This window comes from Ricinus communis, chromosome 5 (genome assembly GCF_019578655.1).
Source record: "Ricinus communis isolate WT05 ecotype wild-type chromosome 5, ASM1957865v1, whole genome shotgun sequence".
Classification (NCBI taxonomy): Eukaryota; Viridiplantae; Streptophyta; class Magnoliopsida; order Malpighiales; family Euphorbiaceae; genus Ricinus; species Ricinus communis.
In genome coordinates this window covers 12,982,859-13,008,314 of record NC_063260.1, presented here as the reverse complement: position 1 = coordinate 13,008,314, position 25,456 = coordinate 12,982,859, and the positions used below count along the sequence as shown (strand labels likewise).

The 25,456-nt window shown below is 32.3% G+C and overlaps 3 protein-coding genes across 6 annotated transcripts; 2 read left to right on the top strand and 1 right to left on the bottom strand.

Moving 5' to 3' along the window:
* Positions 1 to 2,373: 2,373 nt before the first annotated feature.
* On the bottom strand, positions 2,374 to 3,658 carry LOC8278539 (TIR-only protein). Its single transcript, XM_048375156.1, has 2 exons — positions 2,652 to 3,658; positions 2,374 to 2,529 (listed from the first exon to the last, which is right to left on the bottom strand). The coding sequence occupies exons 1-2, from the start codon at positions 3,311 to 3,313 to the stop codon at positions 2,412 to 2,414; spliced, it is 780 nt and encodes a 259-aa protein (XP_048231113.1). The 5' UTR covers positions 3,314 to 3,658; the 3' UTR covers positions 2,374 to 2,411.
* An 8,946-nt stretch (positions 3,659 to 12,604) lies between these two features.
* LOC8278540 (COP1-interacting protein 7) lies at positions 12,605 to 17,621 on the top strand. 3 transcript variants are annotated; one of them, XM_015719139.3, is made up of 9 exons: positions 12,605 to 13,026; positions 13,112 to 13,288; positions 13,933 to 14,078; positions 14,185 to 14,237; positions 14,324 to 14,376; positions 14,474 to 14,626; positions 14,859 to 15,082; positions 15,272 to 16,947; positions 17,029 to 17,621. In XM_015719139.3, the coding sequence occupies exons 1-9, from the start codon at positions 12,968 to 12,970 to the stop codon at positions 17,245 to 17,247; spliced, it is 2,760 nt and encodes a 919-aa protein (XP_015574625.1). In that variant the 5' UTR covers positions 12,605 to 12,967; the 3' UTR covers positions 17,248 to 17,621. The 3 variants fall into 3 exon arrangements, with proteins under 3 accessions (XP_015574625.1, XP_015574626.1, XP_048230315.1); XM_015719140.3 differs by having other exon boundaries at positions 12,606 to 13,026; positions 13,933 to 14,057; XM_048374358.1 differs by lacking the exon at positions 13,933 to 14,078 and having other exon boundaries at positions 12,607 to 13,026.
* Positions 17,622 to 20,134: 2,513 nt separating this feature from the next.
* LOC8278542 (uncharacterized protein At4g04980) lies at positions 20,135 to 24,660 on the top strand. Of its 2 annotated transcripts, XM_048373537.1 has the most exons (9): positions 20,135 to 20,421; positions 21,134 to 21,313; positions 21,407 to 21,502; positions 21,602 to 21,728; positions 21,982 to 23,326; positions 23,446 to 23,611; positions 23,708 to 23,872; positions 23,954 to 24,106; positions 24,191 to 24,660. In XM_048373537.1, the coding sequence occupies exons 1-9, from the start codon at positions 20,353 to 20,355 to the stop codon at positions 24,362 to 24,364; spliced, it is 2,475 nt and encodes an 824-aa protein (XP_048229494.1). In that variant the 5' UTR covers positions 20,135 to 20,352; the 3' UTR covers positions 24,365 to 24,660. The 2 variants fall into 2 exon arrangements, with proteins under 2 accessions (XP_048229494.1, XP_048229495.1); XM_048373538.1 differs by lacking the exon at positions 20,135 to 20,421 and having other exon boundaries at positions 21,141 to 21,302.
* The last annotated feature ends 796 nt before the right edge of the window (positions 24,661 to 25,456 follow it).

Here is a 25,456-nt window from a genome sequence, read left to right as displayed (position 1 = left end):
AATATATTAAATTAATTTATTGCTAACTGTAAAAATAATTAATATAAATTTTATAAATTAGAAATTGGTATTATTTGTATAGGAATTTATTATAACAAAAAATTTTGTCATTATCTTAACACTAAAAATGTTTATAATTTAAATTTAAAAATATATATATTATTTTATTTTTAAAGTTATAATAAGTCAAATAGTTAATATTTTACATGAAATAGACGTGAGTAAAATGGAGAATTTATATTTTGTCTCTAAAAAATTGAAGGGACTTATCTAATTGGTTTTAAAAGATGAAATATGTGTCGGCCATCTAATTTCGAAGTATGAAATCTTAATGCATATGATCATTTTTTTATTAATTGTGGTGTATACATTAAATCTAGATAAGATTAAAAAAACTAAAAAGAAAAAACAAATTTTTTTTTTGTTTATATTCTTAACCAATGATTAAATAATGAAAAGATTATATATATATACTTAATTCCTCGGATCAGAATGCCAAAAACGTTTTTACTATAGGGGTGGATAAACTACAGAAACTGCATCCTTTTCGTATACCAGCTCCAAATTCAACCCAAAGATCATTTTTGGCATACTTTAAATTAGATGCAGAACATTAGATCATAAGAGAAAAAGATATAAGGCAGCACTCAAAACCCCTGTCTCTTTGAACTCCCAAAAACAGTTTCTTTTCTTCTCTTTTCGTCCCAATAACATAAACCTTCTCTTTTTCTATAAAAACCAAAGGTGAGTAAAGTTGAGATAAATAGTACTGAATGTAGAAGGTCTTGCACTCATGGCTCTTTTCCTCTTTGCTGGACAACACCACACGCACACCCCTCTAGATGTGCATAAACTTTCGGTGCTGATGTGGGTCCAAACTTTCGGCCATGGTTTTTCTCCAATTCTATCAACTTTTTTCTCCCTGCCTTAATTACATTGCTACTGCTATGCAAACATTTTGAAACTTCCAAAATTGGTCTCCCAATATAAGGCACATACCTTATATTAAAATTTGTCAAAAAATGCAATCTTCAATATATTTTATAAGAAAAAAATTAATTAAGGTAGTTAATTTATAAATATTTCAGTTACATTAATTTTAATCTTAACATATCATATTAACTCATATTACACTCATAGTAAGTAATTATTTAAATCGGATAGAATTTGAAGTTCAAATCTTTCTCTTTATTTATATATTTTTTTAAGAATCGAGAACCCTGTAAAAAAAAAAAAGGTTTGACAGTTGAATCCTAGTCAACAAAATAAGGCATAGAATACAAAAACCATATATTGACTTAATTTTAGCAAGCTTTCTTAATTATAAATCTCAGATATTTGTACATTTTCTTTTTTGAAGCGATGCAATAGAAAACAAATTAAGTAATTAGCCAAAACATAACTTTCAATTTTTTGCATGAGGATTGTACCTTATTAATTTGGAATGCTGAAACAATATAATTGGGTCCATCTTAATATAGGCTAATTAAACCTCTTTTGCTGATTGATGGGATAACATAAGGAAATGACTGAAGTACTATGACAGAATTTGTACCTTCATCTTTGTCATTTGCCTGTAGACAAATATATGGAACATGAAAATTAAACAACGATGGTGCAGACAAAAACCATTAATTAATAATTTATTGATTTTGATGAATAACCTCAAAAAGGGCATGCATGTGAAATATTTATATCACACCGCTTTGGGGCAAATATGTGTCTCTCTTTCAGAATGTTCCCTTCAGATTTTGTCATCTAGAATCAGCTAGCTTTTCTTTTATATTCTACAAACTTGACTGATCTTCTGTTTATAGTCCATGTAATCATTGTTCATGTTCTTTTGGTTCTTGTAAAACATACTGAACAAATGACACTTTCTGCAAAAAGCTGATTTATACAGACCCTAGCATTTTTCAGTGCAATTCGTGGATCATTTCATCGGAAGTTCTTAAGCAACACGAAATCCGTATCAACCAGAACAAAAATGAAAATGGATTAGCAAGCTTGAATCATATATAATCTGCATATTACATATATAATTGAAAGATAATCATACGATAAAGAATTAATTGTTACAAGAAGGGTTTTTATTCAACTTGTGTGCACCTTTATTGAATCAGTACGGCATTCATTACATGATGTATGGCAATGGTACTTTTACATTTTATAAGTAAGCAATGCCTATACAGAAAAAAAAAAAGAATTAAATTTTTGAATCAACGAATTGGTTATTGACAAAAATCAAGAAATGAGGAAAGAAAAAAAAAATCCCCGATCCTTGTTGAAATTGTACGCAAAGAATCGGTTGCGTTGTAACGTTGTTTTGAGAGAAAAAAAAAAAAAAAAAAAAACCAGAAGTGAGTGTTGGTATTCTTAGTAGAGAATCTTATTATAGTTATCTTTTCTATTTAGCAATATTTATGCACAAAATTTTTTGGATGCTTGAATGAGGATCCTCCCTCCTCCAACTCAATCAGGTTCTTTACAATTGCGTCAGTCGCCATGATCAAGAATTCCGACCAGTCCCTGCATACAGATCAAACACGAAACGTAAATAAAAGATCTAATCTTTTTACCCAAGTAATTTAATCATATATGTAAATGGTTAAATAAAGGCCTAATTATGCATGTGCATAGCATATACATACCCTTCATGCGAGTCAAATGTAAGCCCAACCGTGTACTTTGCCTGTTCAAGAGCATCTTCAAATCTTCGCAGCTCCTGTATCGGGCGGCTTCCATTGTCCGGAACCTGAAGCTGAGATGGCTTCACGTCACAGAAAATGGGAATAACCCTTTCCTTGGTCTCCATGATCAGAGCCAACTCGTGCAGGCAAAAATAAGACTCGCAATAACGCGGAGAGAAAACAGCAACACCTAATTTACAATTCTTTATAGCTGAATTAATCTTGTCGAACAGTCTATCGCCGGGTTTCATGTTCTTGCTATCTAAGAAAGGGTTATAGCCGAGTCTGGAGAGATGGTTATAAAGCAACCCTGAAATGGTTCTTTTCGTATCGATACCTCTGTGATTAATGAAAATGTCACAGGCTGGTTTAACTGCTGGTTTGGGGGTGTTAATGAGGTGATGGTAGTGCAAGATTTTACGAGACAGGTTTTTAGCTGTTGAAGGGAATCTCTGCATGGCTTCTTGGAGAAGTAAAAAAATCTTCGTTAAAAGAGGAAAAGAGAAACAAAAAAAAAACAAAAAAGAAAGAATTAAAATTAAAATTGATTGTACAAGAATAATAATGGGGTACGTGGTAGAGCGATGGGAGGGTTGTCTGATAAATACTGGGGAGGTGGGCATTTATATAGGGGAACTTAAATGAGTCCAAATTGCTGGATGTTCAAGGGAAAAGAATTCTAATTGGACCAGATGGTAGAGAGAAAGTACCTTGTATTTTAATTTGTTAACCAAAGGCTTTGAAATTATTGACTACTGCTTATGCTTAAGCTGTGTTTTGCATAATCCTTCAAACACGTTATTTCTTAACTTTTCTTTTTCTTTTTATTTGTTTTAGGGATTGCTGAAATAGTCACACTCAGGTTTTCTGCCTCTCTCTCTCTCCCACTTCTGAATTTTCTGTCTCAGAAAATTATATTACAATATGAAATTTCTTGTCTATTTCTTTTCCCTTTTTACTATGATTCATTAAAATAGGGATTCGGATCTCACAATTTCAGAAATAACTCCATTATCAATTGGCCACAGTCAATATTATTATTATTATTATTTTAAAATAACCAATTAATTTAAATAAAATAAACAAACAACACATTTAATAACCCAACCCATAGGCTAATCTTATAGTTTTAAAATTTTAAGGTTCAGAAAACACCATAATTGAGATTTTTTTCTCTCTCTCCCTCACCAGCGCTTAAATTACAATGCTCGATCAAAAAAAAATGTAATTTTCTTTTTATTGAATTTTTTAATAACACTTTCTTCTAAAATATTTCATATTAAACCGTACCAAAAGCAAATTGTGGGAATGAAAAACTGCCAACAAGAGGTGCAGCGAGCTGATTTGAGTTAAAATATTACTAGGTTCAAGCTCCACTTGATTTTCAAATTTAGAATTTGACTCAAAATTGATGGAATTTTATTTTTATAGCTCGGACTTAATTTGATTATTTTATTAAAAGAATTATAAAATAATAAATTTTAAATTCGATCAAGTATCATTATTAGATTTGAGCTCAGTTTGATGAAATATTTAGTATGTAAAAGATAGAATGTATTACTACAAAATTAAATTAATATATACATCTATATTTAGTCTAGTCTTGCATATATTTTTATGAGGTTAAGTTTTACTCTTCATATAATAATTATATATTCCCTCCCTTTCACCCATTCCTTTTAAAGTATAGTTAACGTTTCTTTTTTAATTATTAAATATGTTATTTATTTATTTATTAACATAAATATTATAATCTAAATCTCTAACTTCCTTACTTTGGAATTATAGTTTTATTAAATAGTTTTTGAATGTCAATATAATACTAAATATTTTTTTTATTTAAATTTCAACAGATACAGATTATAGCAATAATAGATTAGTAGGTAGGTCCAACAAAATTGTATAAATGATTGGCAGTTAAAATATTTAACAATACTACTTTTGGTATAGATTAATAAAGATTAAACATACTAAATATATAAAAATTAACTATCTCAATCTATATGTAAATTGAAAATGACCTAACAAAAACGAAACTCAGTCAGCTTTTTCCTCCCTCGCAAATCAAGTTTTGGGTTTTAGGCATTTCCCGATCACAAGATTTTCCTCTCAATTATCTAAGTTTGACATATATCTATAATATATATATATTAATATTTTAATATTAAATAATTAATAAATATTTTAATATTTAAAACTAATAAATATATTTTAATTATTTATTGATATGTTGTGAGTTTACATTATATATGCAATATATATTAGATTTTCCTCCGAAATACGCAGAAATTATAATATTACTCACTAACTTGTTTCTACATGCACGTTTGTATATATATATATATATAAAAGAGATGTATACATTTCCACAATCCGAATCAGTAACTCTAATTTTTTATTAATTGATTGACTGGGCCGCTGCTACACTTGTTCTTCGACATCCCCATGGATTCTAGATTACTATCTTCCTGCATCTATCTGTAATATAAATATATAAATATATATATATATATATATATATTATATCAATCGACCGCACATGCTTGCATTAATTCTCAATTTAAGTGTATTGCTTTAGCCATGCAAGTGAGATTTTGGTAATGTTTCCTTCTTTCAATTTAGAGTTGCCATGCAAGCCTAAGGGTTATTTGCGAACCGGCATCTGTTCTCTTCGTGATAGACTTTTACCCCAGTAAATCTACTGTAACCAGCGTTAATGGCTAAATTGTATCAGTATTAATCTTAAAGAATATTTTCTTTAGTAATATACAGAATAATTATAATTTTTTATTTGATGGTATGAAGTATTTTGCAAAGTCATGAGATGTTGAATTGAAACTTCGTTCAGAGTGCAATTAATTAAATATATATAGTAAATTAAGAGATTAATGCTTTGAATTAGACTATAGTGCACTCGTGAAAATTCTTGCCTAATTATGTGATTAATCTTGTGGTTGAATGTAAAATTTTTAGTTAATAAACCCTAATTAGCATAAATAAAAAAAATTAATTTGATAAATGAAAGCTGGGTACGTAAGCTTTGGTCGCAAAAGTGAATACTAATTAAATTAAAGGATGTGTCCGCTTTTCACCAAAAAAAAAAGAATGTGTCGGCGCCAAGGCAAAAAGTAAGAAATCGCGACTCGTCAATTGACAACGTGAGTCTGGACAGGTATGAAGAAGAAGAAGAAGGTAGAAATAATTTCGGTATAGGACCTGCGCCTTGTTTGCTCGTCAAGTAGTCATTTTAAACAGCACCAATTTTGGTATTGCCTTGTTTACGAAGCATGAAGAACAAAAAATAACAAATTTATATTTATCCTTTTAAAACAAAATCAACAACTCCAAACCTCACTATTTCTCCTACCCATCGTTGTCATTGGCTATCACTTCTTCTGAATCAAAATCGTTGCAACAGCATATTCATAGCTCGGTCTCTTTGACTGGCCTTTGTAATTGATTTTGACAGAAAAATTTTGTTATTGGGATAGAAATTAAACAATTTTGAATGTGAAAGATGGAGATTGAAATTGAAAAGCATAAATTCGATTGATGTGGAACCAATGGTGGGTGCAATTCTTGTCAAATCTTGGGAAAGTAATTGTCTCCGCCTCCTCCTCCTCCTCCTTTTTCTATTTCGTACGATACCCTGCCCCAAAATATCTATTTTTACAAAGAAATAGGATTTGTACGAGAGAAACCAATTTTAAGCAAAAACCATCAGTCTCAAAGTATAAATTTTATTTTCAGTTTTATGGGCTTAATAATGGTCACATCAGTTTTAAAGAACGGTGTTAATTCTTCTGTCTTATAGAGGAGCATAAATTACAGATTTTATTAAGTTTAAGTGTTTAATTGTGATAAAAAATAGTTTAAGAACTAATCCGCTCTTTATACTAAACGTTAAAAATAAGCTCTCGCGTTCATCCTCCGAGAAGAGATGGAGGCCATTTGTGTTGGGGTCACTCTCCTAGTGGTCAATTTAGTGTTAGCTCGACTTATAATAATTTTCTTGGATGGATCTGTAGGAGAAGGATAAAGTTTTCAAGAAGATTTGGAAGCTTGAAGTTCCTCAAAGAATTTGAAGTTTTCTCTAGTTGGTATATAATCAAAAGATCATGTGTAATGAGGAAAGAGGAAAGAGTGGCGAGAGGCTTCGTGTTGGATCCATCGTGCTCTATGTGTAACCAACACATTAAAAGTGTGAACCATGTTTTTATTCTTGCAACAGAGATGATCTCCCGCCTCTTTTGGAATATCATAATTAAAGGAATCTCAATTTCTATGATTGGAAGAGACGTAATATTGTTGGTGATTTTGCTAGTAGCATATCAGACCATTGGAATAAGGTTTATATTTTTATTCTTTGGTGGATATACGTTGGAGAAATGGAAAAACTTTTAATAATGCCTTTTTATCCACTAATGTTAAAAGTAATTGGATTATTTCTTATATGTAAAAAATTGCTACAATAATATCTCTTCAGGCTCATGTTATTGGAACCCCTCTTCAGAGGACATCTTATCTTGTTAGTTGGTCATCATCTCCTTATGCTGAATATCGATAGGAGCTATTAGGATCGTGGCAACTCAGCTGGTGGTGGTAGTCTCATTCGGGATCTTGATGGTCAGTGGCTTCATGGGTTCACTATCAATATTGAAGCTTGAGAAGCCTGTGATGCTGAGCTATAGGCTGTGATTCAAGGTCTGCTGCTTGCTTGGAACCACGGTTTCTGCAAGGTAATCCTTGAGATGCACTCTTTGCTAGTCGTGCAATGGCTAAGGCAAGAGTGTATAGTCGATTCCTCGGTGTCCAATCTTGTGCATGTTTGTCAGCACCTCATTCATAGGGATTGGCAAGTTCAGATTCGTCATATCTTTCAAACATATTAATATGAATGTAATCTATATCAAAGGATTAAATCCGTATGCAAAGTTTAATTTTGTTTCCAAAGATTTATCTAGAATTAGATCTATGGAAACCTTAGACCTTTCAAGTATATTAAACTATTAAACTTAAAGTATTAATGGTAGAAGACACCATAATTTAGTTTGAATTCTAAATTTCTAAATCAGATTTGAACATTATAAATAATGAATTGCTTGATAAGTTCGAATTAGTTCTCAATAGGAACTAAGAATATAGTATTAATCAAAGTTAAAAACACATGAAAATTCATACTATGCTTATATAGCCCTTAGAAAACTTTAAATCTAAGCTATTAAAGACTTACAACTCAAATAGGATAGAGATAGACATCCTAACTAAAAGAGATAACAAAAAATAAAGTCATAATACTCCTAAAACAATAAGTAACTACTCATTAGGAGCAAAAAAACTCTAGTTTCTTAAGTCACATACATGAGCTTTATTTGATGGAGCTAATTAGGCCCAAGCTTTTTTATGTTTATTAAGCCCATATTAGATTCATTCAAGCTTAATAAACTGAATTAGATTAATAAGCCTTAAATTTGAATCCAACTTTTCAAGCCTTGATGTATTATTTGTCCAAATATTTTGAATAAGCTCATTAAGAGTTTCTTTTAACTTTTTAGCCTCCGATCTTATAATTAGACCTTTATGGATGTGAAGTGGATCTTGAATCTAATTTGAATTCTTGATGTCATTTAAAGTTCTAATATCATTAAGACTCTTAATTGAAGTAAGATTCCTCATTAAAGTATGACTCCTTATTAGAGTAGGACTCCTAGTACCAATAGGATTCACATAATATCAAATGCACCATCTTCGTCGAGTCTTTGCTTGAGGACATGAGACAGATCTTATGGCAAGACAATATTGGTGTTGTATGGCATAGACAAGTTCGTCTTAGTGTTGCTGAGTAGTTTCTCTTTGTATTTTGGATTTGTTTTGATTTATGTAGGTTTTTTTCAAATTTGTTTTAGTGTTTGGTTTGAGAGAAATTATGAAAAAATTGAGAAAATTGAGGTCATATATTTTTATTAACTAGTTTTTTTTTTTTTTTTTTTATTTTCAATCATATGTGGTAATCATGTGGCTTTGTGATGTGGCAAAAATATTAATTGAAAAATTTATATTATATACCACGTCATTTAATTTTGTACAAAATTATAATTGGACTAAAATTGCATTTGATCTTATAAATTGGGTTAAATACTATTTATTCTTAAGATTTGGTCTAATATATGATTCAATTTTTGTATTTTTTTATTACATTAGAATCCTCTTCAGTTTAAAATTAACTACTATTCCTTTTATGTTAGGCGAAAGACTAAATTGATAATTTAATATTATAATTTAATCCTTAAACTTATTATTAAGTATCAAACTCGTTTAAAATTAATTTTATTATCAAATTAGAGTAAACTCTTATTTTTAGCAGAAATTAATTTTAGTGTCTAATTAAAATAATAAATTTTAATATTCTTTTACATGTTTATATCTTTTATCTTTTCAACATAATATAATTCTAGAAAATTTAAATGTTTTAAACACATTTATTTTTTGTTTAATATTTTTAAATTATTATGTAGTTTCATTTTAAATTTTTAAATAAAATAAATAGTTAAAAATTATTATTTTTTAAAATACTAAAATTAAACTATATTAAAAATAAAAATTTTATGTATAATCTCATTTAAATGATTAATAAAAGTTTCATTTTTAACATAAAAGATTATTATAATGTTTTCCATTGGTATTGAATTGGTCAACTTGGTGTATAGATTATTTTACTAGATTAAGACATATGATTGTTTAATTTAATTTTTACTTCTTATATAATTTAATTATAATATAAATAAAAATAACAATAGAATGATATTTTTAATTAGAAATATTTATCTTATATTAATAACAAAATTAAAAGATATAGTAATTTAATGATATTATTATAAATATAAGTAGTTTTATAATGTCTAAACTTGCTTGAATTAAATTGTTAAAAAAAAATAGAGTAAGAAAAAGAATATTAAATTTATAATTTTAGTTAGACACTAAAACTAACTTGTTTTAAAAATAAAATTTTTTTCTAATTTAATAACAAAAATAATTTTAAATGACTTGATAATAAATTATAATATTAAATTATTAGTTTAGTCATTCGACCATCAGAGAAGAAAATAGTAGTTAAATTTATTAAAATTAAAAGAAATATAATATACAATAAAAAATACAGTAACCAATTTATATATTAGAGTAAAGCATAGAAAGTAAATAGTATTTAACACTCATAGATTAAGTTTATTTTAATAATTTTTTTAAAAGAGTGAATTGTATAATTTTGGAAATTCTTTTACCACTACGCCTTTTGAATAAATCTAAATGAGCCTAATTCACGATGTCTTACTGTAAATGGATTTCTTCGTTCAAAATGCCCTTTTTACATGACTCCTTTTGTTGGACTGATTATTCAAAAGTAACTTTGTAACGCACAAATTTTTGTTATGGCTAATTAATTTTCTTGGGCTTTTTACTGTTCCTTGCTGACAACATTTTTGCATGCCATTTTGATTCTTCTTCTCAATAAGAAAATGTAAAAACCATTCTTAATATTGAAAATATTTTATAACATTTCCATTCTAAAATCTTGAGCTCGTATTCTTTCTCAAAGCATCTAATTTAATTATAAAATGAATCTATGTAATAATTATTTTTATTTCTGAAAAAAGAAAAAGAAAAATCACACGCTACTACCATGTATCAAAATAGACTAATATATTTTCTTAATGAAAAACTCCCTCCAATGCTCATTCTTAATTTATTTATGAATTAATAATATTGAGAGTTCTGTTGTTTTGCATGAGTTGATAGTTGTTAACGATAACGATTAAATTTCAAAAGAAAAAAAAAAAGGATGTAACAATTTAGAATGAAGAAAAAAAAAAGAAGTGAAAGGATTTAATTTTATAAATTTCATAAATATCATTAAAACTCTAAAATATCCTTAAATATCTATATATAATTTGTATTTATCAAAGACAAACAATACTGATGGCCAATATTGAAACAGATAAATCGTAATACAATTGATGAATGATAAATAAATTAGACAATTTTAAATCAGTTTTGTCACTTGATATTTTTAATTGCCATTAATATTTTTGAAAGTAAAGTTTAGTTTATACGTGATTTTACGGTTTTCGTTTGATATATAAAGATGATATGGTGGTCCGACAAATCTTGATTATTATTATTATTATTATTGGAAATAATAGATTTAGGACTTAAGGAAGTTATTGCATTAACAAGGACTTCGGCTGCTTCTTTTATGAAATATTGATGTAATTTTTATATTGTATGAGTATACAAAGTGGTTAAACTTAACCCCACATGTCTCTATTTCCAGCTAAGGTGCCTTTTCATAGCTGTCTCATGCCTGGCTTCACAATGCAAGTGGGAAAATCTTGCAATTCATAATTGAACCCATTTAATGGAGCTTCAATTAATTAAAATTCTTGCCTATAAACTACGATTATCTTTTTTTAAAATATAAATCACAGTAGCATTATTAGTAAGCTAATCCTTTTTAATTTTGGTTATGATCCCGATTAATTATTAACCATGGTAATACCGCCTGTTTTTATTTGCATTTTCACGTGCAATGGAGAAAGAAAGGTATCTCTATCATGTCACCTTTAGCCACTTAATCTCTCTCTCTCTCTCTCTCTCTCTCTAGAATTGCCAAATTGTGAAAATGATTAGATTAGGTCGTTTTCCTTCACAAATGTGTGTCTAGGGCTCCCACCATGGAATCTAAATCTCATATGAAGATCTTTTTATCATTGAATTTTGCTTAATTTATTAATATATTTTATTAATTTATACTGTCAGTAAATTTATATATAATATTTAATTATCTATAAATTAGAATTTTGTAAACACAGTTTATAATTATTAAATAATACCACTTAAATTATAAAAATAAATAAAAAATTATACAAATAAAAATATTATATTTTATTAGTTCATAATTAATTATTATATGTAATTTACTAATTTATTTTTAAATTACATCTATAACTTATTAAAATTAAAATATCCTATAGGTTAATAAAATAATATTTAATTATTAATAAAAAATTTAGAAAATTTTTTGTGTAGACTTTTATATATTCTCGTTTATATGTCAAATATATAAATAATTGACACATATTTATTAATTTTAAATAATAAAATATACATCAATTATCCAATCTCAAAATATAAAGCACTCGTATATATATGTTATTCTTCTATTAAATATGATATATACACTAAGTTTAGATTTTTTTTTAATAAGCAAATATAATTGCTCAAAAAATAAAATCTTAAAATAAATCACTATTACGTTGTTGATATTTATTATATTAAATTACTCAGTCTTTTACTTTCTAAAATCATATTAAAGCATTCATATTCTTTCAATATTATATTAAAATTATATACTTTATGTTACTTTTTTATTAATTTTTCATTAAATTTAAATAAAATAATAAAACTGTCTCAAATCATAGGGTACAGCCTCTCTTAATACAACAACAACAATCAAGAATAAAGAAATTCAGCTATATAATATGAGTATATTTATATTCTTTCTTTGCCATATATGTCCCATTCCAAGAGGAAAAATTGAGATGTGAATTACATAAAGATTTTCAGATAGAAATCAAACATGACAGATACAGATGAACAAAAATCTAAAAATTCATTGAATGTCTTTTGGAGACAAGACAAAATTCTCCATATATTTTAATCAATATTTTAATATTAAAATTAAATATCATATTTTCTTTATTAATCCACTTCATGCACATTTCTTAAAGAAAATTAAGAGAGAAAATAGAGGATTCAATTCAATTATTGAAATCTATAATCAAACAATTTTCCTCGAGTAAGATGCCTCTTTCCAAAAACCATAACACAATAATTATTAGTGACAAAAAGATGCTGTTGGCTAGCTTGATCTGCATTCTTATTCTGTGGACCTCTTCTCATATATGTCCAAAGTCAGCCAAAGATCACTTAATGCATGTGCAAAGCTTCATCTTCCTCATCATCTCCTGCTGTCTTCTCTCTCACTCATATTCTGGCATTTTCATGTCCAGTTCAGCTTCAGCTAATTGGACACATTACTTTACTCATTATTATTATTATTATTATTATTATTATTTCACTTGCTCAGTTTCATTTCATTTCATATAATACCAAGATTGCACTTCAAGAAAGAATCCTCCTTTTTTCACTCTCTATATTCAAGATTATGAATTTTTGACACACCCAGAGACACTCTCTCTCTTTTTTCTTTGTTTCTTTCAATGGGTACATCAACCCTACTCGACTATGCTCTGTTTCAACTCACCCCAACTCGAACCAGGTATTTTCACTACCTCAAAGTTGTCATTTTTGTGTTTTTTACTAGTGATAAAAGACTAATTTTGCTTGCTTTTTTGCATGTCAAGATGCGATCTTGTTCTATTCTATGGAGGAAAGACTGAGAAATTGGCTTCTGGGCTATTTGAACCTTTTGTTTCACATCTTGAATTTGCTAAAGATCAGATTTCTAAAGGTGGCTATTCCATCAAACTCTGCCCACCCACTACTTATGCTCCTTGGTTCACCAAAGCTACTTTTGAGAGGTTATTCTCCGAGCATTCCTCTATTCTGCTATCTGCTTCCTTTCCTTTTTGAATAATTTGATAATCTGTTCCTCACATAAATTTAATTTTGGATCGTTACTTAATATCATGGATTTGTTTTGAATTTTTCAAACATTAGTCAATTGAGCAAGGGCATGATATTGTTCCCATGTATTTGAATAATACTGCTGATTATTTGTAGTTTCTCGATTCTCATCTAATTAATGGACTTGGAACTTTTGGTTTGGAAACATGTTCTATCCCACGTCCTATATACTGTGCTATAAATTCTCAAATTTACTGCAATTTACAAGTGGGATGTGACTTCTCCATCTTAGTTTCTTTTCCTACCATAATTCTCTCGTTTAACTTCATGGTGGGTAATTTCGCAAATGGTCATTTTTTTATGGCATAAATCTTTTGTTGATCTACAGAACCATTTAATTCACTGGTTAGGTTCTGGTTATGTTAAATAAATACTCGGATACTGTAATTTCCTGTTGGCAGTTAATTAGCTTATTTGAAATCATGTTCAGGCTAAGAAGATAAATGCTATAAGGGAATTAGCAGCAATGATGCATTAACTTTCATCCCAAAAGTTTAAAAAATTGTTTTTGAAAGATATTCTCACTTCTTTTGCACAGATTTGTGCGCTTTGTCAGCACACCAGCAGTACTTGAGAGATTTGTCAATCTAGAAAAGGAAATATTTCATATTGAGAGTTCAAATGAATTGTCAAATACTAATGTGACTGCACAGAGGGAGGAAGGTACAAATCTTTATAAGCAAGGTTTCTGCCCAACTTAGAATTTTTGTAATGTTCCAATTTTGAGTACAAGTGGTGCTTTGTGTGTCACTTTCCTTTGTGTGCTAATTTTTCATTAATTTCTTTTCAGGAAGCCGATTAGGTTCCAATTCTAATATGAGGAGGTTGAGCAATTCCTCTAAGGTATATTGCTTTTACAGATTTTTTTATCAGGCTTAGCTAGATAATCAGATTAGTGATTAAATTATTTTTTGGCATTTTGCTTCCAGGTAAAAGGGGAAGTTGCCATAAGCGGTGATGCTGCACCAGAAGGAAATTCCAAGTATTCCATTTTATTTTAAATGATTAAACTTGGTTTATACATTATACTATATCTTTCCATCTTTATCACTAATCACTCATTTGTTTTGAGATGGCAGGATTCAACTTCAACGGCTTCTTGAAACTCGGAAAACATTGCTTCGCAAAGAGCAAGCTATGGCTTATGCCAGAGGCCTTGTCGCTGGATTTGAAATTGATAATATAGATGATCTTATTTCCTTTGCCGACGCATTTGGAGCTTCACGGTTAAGGTATGATTTGGAAGAACTTCTAACTATCAAGAAAATATTTGTATACAACTTCTTCTGCAAATGGTTTGGTTGTTCTATTAGAAGAGGTGCTTATAATTTTCTATTAGAAGAGGTTCCATAACATTTCCAAGTAGAGGGGAGCGTTAATGCATTAATATACTCTGTAAGAGGGGTTCTTCTTATATTGATCCTATAGTTCTGAAATCAAGTAGCGTCTACTGTTTATATGCAGAGAAGCATGCACTAACTTTAAGGAATTGTGTAAAAAAAAGCAAGGGGATGGTCTTTGGATGGAGGAATTAGCAGCAATGGAGGCATGTCCACCATCAGAATTGTCATTTTTGGGAACATCAGGAATAGTACTTAACAATGATGGTGATCTTGTGTCAAATGGAACCTTAGATGCATCAAGATCTGATTCAACTACAAGTTATGCAAGTTCTGACAGCAAAAAGGGTAATGTATTCCATGCCCACCTTTTCCACCTGATTGAGGTGCTCCGTGGATGAAACCACTAGGCTTTTGAGATTATGAAGTCTGAGAATGGCGTAATTCTCATATTACTTCTCCAAAAGCCAATGATATCTGTTGATACTCATTTCCTATAAATATCTCTTCTCTCATGTCTAGTGCATTATTCTGCAGATGATCACTCAGCAATGCCAGATCAGATGCTGTCAAATAATACCAAAGTGAAAGTGGCAATGCCATGGCCAAACCAGATGCCTCATTATATGTACAATTTCCAGAACCCTATTCAACAACTTCCTCCATATCAAGGATATCCATTCCCTATTCCTCCTCACTATGCGACAAATATGCAGTGGCCTCCAAGTTTGAAAGAATCTGGTCCAACAAAAAAGGAGAAATCTCTGAACAATAAGGGATTTGAACATTCGGGAGAAGATGAAAAAACTGAGTCCGACGACTCTGAGGCAGATAGTGACTCGGAATTGTACATGCGGCAAAACAAGGGGCATTCTTCTAAGGATTCACACAGGAAAAAGCATAGGAAGAAGTCCTCTAAAACAGTTGTTATCCGAAATATTAACTATATTACCTCTAAGAGAAGAAATGGAGAAAAAGCTGGTGCCTCTGATGAATCTTCTGATGAGGAGGATTTCATTGATGAAGATTCTCTTAGACAGCAGGTAGATGATGCAGTTGGATTATTGGAGAAATCGCACAAGTCAAACTTGAGTAATCATAAGAAAAGAGGTTCACATAAAAGCAACGGTATTAGCAATGGGTCAAATGATGTCACTGCCCAAGATGATCCAGTAGAGGGAGGAAAGAAAAGCGAGAACTGGGATGTTCTCCAGAACCTTCTGATGAGAGATGAAGAGTCAAATGTTAATGAAGTAGAAAGGTCGCATCCAATAGATGCACAGGATCAGCATTATACTGTTAGAGACTCGGGAGATGGAACTGCATTGACAAACATTGCTGCTCTGGACTTGGAATCAGAGAAAGTACCAAAGCAACAAATGGCTAGTGATTCTTTTGTTGTGACTGAGAGGAATGGAGGATTTGAGGAAAGAAATAGGCTGGAAGATATTGAAAATGCAGAGAATCTTAGATCTTCTCTGAAGAGAAGGGATTACACAGATGGGGATTTGGTAATTCCACAAAGAATGGAAGATACTGGAAGCGGGCTCAGGGGTATCCTAGCAACTGAGTCATCCATAATCAAGCCTGGAAGAGGAGAAGATTGGTTTGTCATCAACCACTCAGGGCAACCAGAAAACCAGAATTCAACCAATGAGGACCTAATCTTTAATGGTGATAGTTTAAATGTCGAGAAAAGTAGAAAAGATGTAGTTGTTGATGATTCTTTCATGGTACATGCTGGACCAGCAGTTGATAATCTGTACGAATCCCAGTGGAGAACTGACATAAGCATGGATGCAGATCTAACTTTACCTTCCAAGCCAGAAAATGGCACTGTAAAAGACAGCTATGAAGCACTGGGCTCCCATGAACCAGATGACCTTTGTGTGGTGCTTGAAAGGGATTCTGGATTTGAATCTGCTAGGGAATCCTGGACTACAGACCATGGAATTGACATATTATTCATGGAAACTGATAGAAGGAGCTCAAATGGTGAAATTAGTAATGGTGCCGATAAGAAGCTTACTCCAAATTGTGACAGCACTATTGCCAAGAAAGAGGAAACTAAAGGAAGAAGGGTTCCAGGCAAAGAAGCCAGGCCCAAGGTCTTGCCTGGATTCCCTCGGAACAACAAGATTGACGCAGTGTCTAAGAGTAGGAAGCCATCCCTAGCAAATAGGCCCTTAGTTCAGAAGAGCAAGCTGGAGAAGGTAGTGATAAATCCTAATTCGTTTATTCAAATTGTCCTTTGATTATCTTTTCAACATATTATAAGGCATGCTTGTGAACAGGAAGAAGAGATGCGGAAGAAGATGGAAGAATTATCGATCCAGCGCCAGAAAAGAATTGCAGAAAGAACTGCAGCTGGTGGTTTTGCTCCTGCAGCAACCAAGAAAACCCCATTAGAGAGTAAAGAAGTCAAAGGCTCCACTAAGTTTGACAAGAATAAAACTCATTCCAATACACAACAGACAAACAAGGTAAGTTCCACTAAAATCAGGGCAGCTTAAGAAAGACTAAAGCTAAATGGAATTTTGGATGCGTAGATCCTCAGTTCATGATGTTTTTCACTTTGTTCTTTTGCCATTTGAGGCAGATGGGGAAAGATTATGCCTTATTTATCCATTTACATTATATTGAGACTTAATTCCCTATGATTGCTCATATAGTGTCACAAATCTATATGACAAGTTCATAATGTATAGTTTTCAGCTCCTCATTCTTTTGTATGTAATATTGGGGGCAGATAGAATATATTCAGAAGAGACGTCAGGAAAATAAAAGAAACCTTCACTTTAGCTTCTGTTTTTGGCTGGAATGTAACTCTAAACCTTGTAGTAAAAGTTCATTACTGTTGTATACATTTCATGATTGTTTGAATTGAGTTATGTTCCATATAATAATTGCTATATCAGTATATATTGAGTTCATTTGGTCCAGATTGCAGCAACTGAGACGGTAGAGAGAAACCCAAAAAGAAAGAGATTGTGAACATTGATGAATTGAAAGCTTATACCATAGACTAAGACTGTGTTTGTCTATGGCCTAGTAATGCTGTCCTAGTACAAGCCAACTGCAGTCATAATGCAGGCAGAACAGGCAGATCAAATACAGGAAATATATGTTAGCCAACACCAGTCCTGCCTGTATGAAGCTATTGCCACTGAAGTTGTGTTCTAAAAGGAACAGGCATATAAAAAATAGCAAATACAAAATATATATTTTAGCATACATCAGTATTCCCACCCTTAGAAAGAAGTCCACTATTAAAGTAGCCGCTGTAGACAATATAGCCAAGACCAATGGCTTCTGCAGCAGCACTGATGCTGCTACTAGAGTTGAAAGTATCATTGTCATTACAATTACAGGAGCTATTGCAGGCATTATCTGCTTTACCGAATTCTCAAGTACTGGTGACAACAATCCCTGCACTATGCCTAAAGCTACTGTACCAAGAAGCTTGTCCTTAATTTCAGGTAGGCTGCAATCCCAGATCAAGCGAAAGATAGAGCTAGCAATTCCGACAATCATGTTACTGCATGACCATTGCCAACTCCATTCCCACTCCTCCATTCCATCACCACCCCCAGTATCTCCATTTCCACCCCACTGCTGCTCCAACCAGTAGAACCTCTACCTGCTCCTCTATTGCCACCAACGCCACCTTGCCCATTGTGGCTGCCATCAACGCCACCTTGCCCATTGTGGCTGCCATCAACGCCATTTCTATATGACAAACAACAAATGTAAAAAAAAAAAAAAAGCAGCTTGCAATGAGATTAAACCTATCAGTACCATATTAAGCATTGCATTAATGTGACGTACAGGTATATGAACATTGACTCGGTGATCCAGGAGTATCCAGAAAAAAAAGTGCACACATATGCATAAATAAATCTTACCCAGTTTCACTTATTAGTCCTCCTACTGTCACATGTTCTTTTAGAGACACAAAAAGGTGGTTTACACGAGGAGCAGGTTTTACAGGGTCCATCAAGCCTAGACTGGCAATAGGATACCAATTTTTGTTTACCAAATTATAAGATTTTTGTTTAATTTTATATTAAAAGTATTTCTAAGAGATTTCTATAATTTTATAATTTTATAATTTTTGATTCAGATTTTATATTTTTTTTAAATAAATATATAAAATCATTAAAATTCATTGTAAACTATCACATTCTAAAATTCACTAAAATTTGTATTTTCCTCCTAAATTTGACCCATCAGAATTTCAGATTGCCATAAACTTGTCTTCTATTGAAACTAAAGTTTAAAAGATATTAATTTCTGTGGGAGAATGTCTGTTCAATAATGCAAATACATACTTTATTCTTACTTGACCCCCTTGTAGAAAGAAAATTAAACTTAAGAGGAAAAGATAAAAAAATAATGAAGCCAACCTATATTTTGCATAATTATTAGAGAGTAGTCGATAATTTTTTAATTTTCAATAACTATATCAAAATGTTTATTTAATAAGAATTATTCATTGTTATAATATCAAAAAACACCAGTGTATAATATTTTCATTTTAAAAATATTAATATCATTAAAACGCTATGATCACCGTTGCAGCTATGATTTATAAGTTCATACATTTATTCAAATTCTAGTTATCCATCATTTTAAAAATAATAAACTAAAATAACGAAAACAATAGAATTTATTCAGACAAATTCAAAGGAAAATCCATTGAGAAAGTTTTCTTTTCTCAATAACTCTAGACTTTAAAAAGGGCAATCAATAAAAACCCTATTTTAAGCATCACTATGTGATAAAATATATCACAATAGAATCAATGGTGAAGTTGACCTTTCTCTTTTTGCCTGCAGTACTGCTAGTACTAAATAATAATAAAAGATTGAACAATTTCCTAAAGACAAAAAAAAGAAATACTTTTCTTGTATTCCTGTAATTGTAATATGATATAATTAGGCAAAATAAACAAATAATTCTAGAATAGATCAAGAAAGAAAAGGATAGTTTGGTTTGTATTATGAGATGAATGTTAAAAGACATATTTAGAAAAGAGGATAAATAAAAACTACCTCAACACAGATATTTGAAACATTAGTTGGCAAGAATCTAAAATAACCCTAAAAAAGTACAGTTGGAATTGCTGTAGGTAGCTGTTAGAAACAATGGTTTCATCCTAAAAGCATAGACACTAAAACAAAAACAGAGAAAAAGAATTTTAACAGATACGAAACATAGCAGCAAGGTGGGTCACATCTTATGCGGAGGGAAGACTTGCAATAAAAAGGGCACCTATATTCTCTGTCTCTTTGGCTCTCTCTGTCAGAGGAGTTCCAGAGACAAAACTTTTCTTCATTCTTTTTCAACTTGGAATTGATAATGCAGGGCACGTTAATGGTTCTTGTACACAACTTTTTTGCGTTTTGAATGTTTCTTCTGTTTTCCTGCAAGAAAGCATAAAATAAATTATTGAACCAAAAGAAAAAAAAAGAAAAAAAGAAAGAAAGAAAATTTACCAAAAAATATAAATAAATAATTCTGTCATTTTTTTTGTTTAAAGAATTAATGGTCAATCACCACCACCATCATTGCTGTTGCATTTCTTTATATGACTTCTCTAGTTAGCTTGCCACGCTATGCCTACTGGTGGTTTCTGCGGTTTGAAGCCATTGCTTTTCGCTCACCGCAAGCTTTCAAGATTTGAGGTATGACTTTTTCCTTTTAATCTCTTATCATCTCCATGTGTATCTCATAAAGCATCGGAACATATGCTTTGATCCGCAAATATACAATAACTTTATGAATTTTAGAGAAGTAAGGAATCCTGTTACCTTCATGTTCATCGTGTTCCGACATCTTGACATTTCTGTGAACTTGCCAAATGAGATTTCTGTTCTTCTGATTCTGATACAGCTATTTGTAGTCCTCCCCAACCGTTCTTATCAATTTTTTACCGTTTTAAGAATTCTTTCTGTTTCATTTTCTTCATGATCTCCTGAATTTCCTGCACTCGTAAGTCAAATAACGTTAGCAATGAATCAAGACATGAAAGAAAAAAGAAATTGACATGTAGCTTTTGAGAAGCCTAGAATAGCCCTTTTGATCATATTTTGAGAACAATTACAGCAAATTAATGAAAGAATAAATTCCAAGCAGAGTTCCTCATTTCAAGGATTATGAACACATGGAAAGTTCCAACTCAGAAATTGAATTATGTAGCATCCTGAAATACAAAAGCTTGCACTTTCTCAAATGGTAATTTCTTGAGGTTATGTAAACTTGAATTTGATGAATTTTCATGAAACAGAAAGTGGTACAATATATACATATGCTTTGACATTTTAAAAAATAAAAATTCATGGATAAGTTAGATGGTGTTGGCTCTTTCAGACTGACAAAATAGAAATATTTCTGCAGATAGTGAAAAGCGCTCACCTATTCAAGAGTCAGAAGAAGGACGTGAAAGGACCAAAGATGGAACGTTCACGTCGATGCACAGGCAACTTTATCTTGATGATGGAATTTAGGAGGAAGATCTTTACTTTCAGGGACATCATTGACCTGCCACCTTGTGATGGCAGTGAAAGTATAAATGAAGTAGCATAACCCACCTTCCTCTTCACAAACAATAAAAAAAGAAAAATACACACCACATGTTGAATCTGAAACCACTAATTTGTACTCTTGCAGCTAGTGGCGAGAACCATTAAGGATCTATACAAGTTTCAACCTGAAATCATATCCAGAAGCCAATCGTCAGAACTTAAGGAAGCATGTATCGACAAGGTTTACCATTTTGTTGCTTCATAAACTGGACTGAAGAAAACATTGAATTATGTTTCCAGAAAAGCTCTGAGTTAATTTTCTACATGTATGTTCAAACAGGTTTTGATCTACTTTTGCGAGGCTCTGAGAATTATTGGAGATTCGTGGACAAAAAATCAAGACTGGATGGACAAAGTGACATTTGATATGTTTCACAATAATGACAAATTCAATTCAGAAAAACTTGGTACAATTATATAATTATCCAGGATGTAGTCAGTAATATCTTTCTTTCCTTTTGCTTGTTTACATCTCTCTGGGTCTTGAACAAAGGAAAGAAGTTGACTAGAAATACTTAAGAAAGAAAGGTTTTGAAGAAGTTTTGAGTATTTTTCCTTAACTGTCTCCTTGAACTTTCCAATATTGAAATGCAAACTGTATAACTTTGGAGATTCTTGATTGAGTTAAATGGTGTTTATTTGATTTCCTTCTCTTGGCAGTTGAAAAGGCACTGGCAACACTCAATTGCATAATCGAGATAGCAAAAGAAAAGTATGATATGATGGATGAGGAAGATGACCAGAATAAAGATGGTCAACCAGATACCGCATTTGGCAAAATCTTAATGGGGTCCTATTCAGAGAGCAATAGCCCCTCATTCTGTAGTTCTCCGGTCACACCAACATCTGTTCTTCCACAGTATATGAGTTCTCCCAGTTCTGATGAATTTCCCAATATTTCTTGCTCATCCCCTCTTCTCCGATCTTTGAGAGTTCAGGCTGTGGGAAAACTGAGTCCAATTGATATAAAACGCCTCTCATTCCACATGCCCCCAAATTTCGGAGTTCAAGACAATAACACCTTGAACCTGAAGAACAATGTGGAAGAAGATATAATGGTAGAAATGGAAGCAGAGGACAAATCGTCGAACCAAACCAACGTAGATGAGGACTTGATATTTGAAATGGAAGCAAGCAGCAACTCTGAAGTAGCAAAAGCTGAAACTCTTTATGATTCAACAGTTCGCAGTATGAAAAATGGGTCAGCAGAGATTGCAACCACTGAAATCAGAGAGCTGTCAATGCCACCACCTATTTTATCGCCAAATTTCATCCCAGCTCCACCGCCTACTCCCCCACCATTACCACCCACATTACAAGCCAAAGAAGTAGTAGCACCATTGCCTCTATCTGAACCACCACCACCACCTATGCTGCAATCAAATGTAGCAGCCCCGCCTACTCGTCCTCCTTCTCCTCCTCCTCCACCACCACCACTAATGTTGCAGCCCAGTAGAGTAGCAGCTTGTATTCCATTGCCACTACCATCTCCGCAACAACCTCCACCACCACCACCACCATCACCACCTATGTCACAGCTTAATAATATATCAGCACAGGCAGCAGCAGCAGCAGTAGGTGTTCCATTGGCATTGCCGCCTCCACCGCCACCCCCACCTATAACATCAGGAGCGGTAACAGCTGCACTGCCACTGCCACCACCTCCACCACTTAAGACATCAGGAATTGCAAGGGCAGCACCACCTCCACCGCCACCACCTGTGATGTCTTCAAAAGGATCCATGCCGTTGCCACCACCTCCACCCATGCCACTTGCAAATGGAGCTGCTCCACCACCTGGTGCTGCAAGATCCTTACGCCCCAAGAAAGCACAGACTAAACTGAGAAGATCAAGCCAAATGGGCAACTTGTATCGTGTTCTCAAGAATAAGTTGGAAGGAGGAAATCAAAACATTAAATCAGCCAATGGACGGAAGAATACAGCTGCAAGTAGTGCTTCTGGAAAGCAAGGAATGGCTGATGCTCTAGCAGAGATGACAAAGAGGTGTAGTCTTTGAAGCATTACAGCATCAGATTATGGTCCACTTAAATCAACTTAATATCGAGGAAACTGGAAAAATCTTGAACTACAAAAGCTAACAAATTCCATTATTCGTGTCACAGATCAGCATACTTCCAACAGATAGAAGAAGACGTTCAGAACTATGCAAAGTTAATCACAGAGCTGAAGACCACCATTAGTACTTTCAAGACCAAGGACATGACTGAGCTAATCAAGTTTCACCAACATGTTGAATCCATCCTTGAGCATTTAACTGATGAAACACAGGTTAATATAGAAGAAAAGATTGGCAATCCAGCTCACTATTCTTGAAAGTAATTATGTCAAATTTCATGATCAGAAAAGCAATTTTACATATCGCAGGTGCTTGCGAGGTTTGAAGGTTTCCCTCAAAAGAAGTTGGAAGCATTGAGGACTGCAGCAGCGTTATACTCGAAGTTGAATGGAATTACTTCTGAACTACAAAATTGGAAGGTAGAAACTCCCTTGGGGCTACTCCTTGACAGGACTGAACGTTACTTCAATAAGGTAAGTTCTAACTCTCACTGTCATAAGCCTCAATGTAAGGTTATCTTCACTATATCCACTAAGGAAAAGAACAACATACAGATAAAAGGAGAAATAGACACCTTAGAGAGAACCAAAGATGAGGAGTCCAAGAAATTCCAAAGTCAAAATATCGACTTTGACTTCCATATCCTTGTGCAAATCAAGGAGTCAATGGTGGATGTTTCCTCTAACTGTATGGAATTGGCACTCAAGGTAAGTAGTTAATTCATCATTTGTTGTAATAGTAGATAGCACGATCATTTGGAAAGTGGTTTAATATGCTTTTGGATTTATCAGGAGAGCAGAGAAGCAAAAGCAGCAGAATCTAAAAAAGTTAATGCCAAGATGCTTTGGAGGGCTTTTCAGTTTGCATTCAGAGTTTATACCTTTGCTGGTGGACATGATGATCGTGCCGACAAGCTTACAAGGGAACTGGCTCATGAAATAGAGACTGATCCTCATCACCGCTAATCTATCATTACTTAAAAAAAGAAAAAGAAAAAAGAAAAAAAGGAAACCCCATTATAGTACATGTTATATGCTATATAGTACGGCAAAGATCCAAGTAAAATGATTGTCATGAAGGATCAATTCCTAGGCACTACTTTTGTTTTAATTTTGAAGAACTAGGACTTAGCAACTGCTGCCTTGAGTTTCTATATATCCATGAGTTCTCTGAAGAAGAAACACTGAGCTGAATTTCTAGCTATAAATTGTGTATTGTGTGTAATTTTGGAGTTATACATGTTGAGTGACTGATTGTTTCATTTTGTTAATTCTATCTTTCTTTTGCGAACAGTTACTTATAAAAAATATTAAGTTATATTTTATAGTAATACAGGCGCTGTTAAAGAAAGCAGAATGAAACATGGAAGGCATGATCTCAGAGACTGCACAAGCTGGATTGCTTATGCAGGCTTTTCATCACTGACCAAGGGTGAAAGGGAGCAACCTTTCCTGCAAAGCAGGAAATGTCACTTCTACCTTTCCCTTCTCAGAAAGTAGCCGTTAGGCATATGCAAGTATTAGTATAAATTCTTCAATCAGTTGAAAATAAACTCAAAAAAGTAAAATACTCATTACTGTTTATCAATACAAGTCTATACAAATTTCTACATGGTATCAGAGCTGGTTTAGCCAGTCATCACCTACTGAGCCACAAAAATCACAGTTCAACACTCAAAAATAATGGCTCACAATGAAACCTCCAAAATCACCAATATTATGCTGCAGGGCAATCACAACTATTTCAAGTGGTCAAAATCCATTTTTATCGCCCTCAGTGCTAGAAAAAAATTGGATTCATCACAGGCAACAAACAAAAGCCAAAACCAGCAATTCCAGAAGCACCAACAGAAGAAGAATTAGAAAAACTAGAAGAGTGGCAATCATCTGACCATTTGGTCATGTCCATGCTCACTAACGCAATGGACAGTAAAATAGCTCGGCTATGTATCCTTATGGAGACATCAAGAGCAATATGGAAAAAAATAAAGATCCTCTACGGCCATCAAAACAATTTCGCACATATATTCAAATTAAAGCAAGAACTGTCCCAGATTG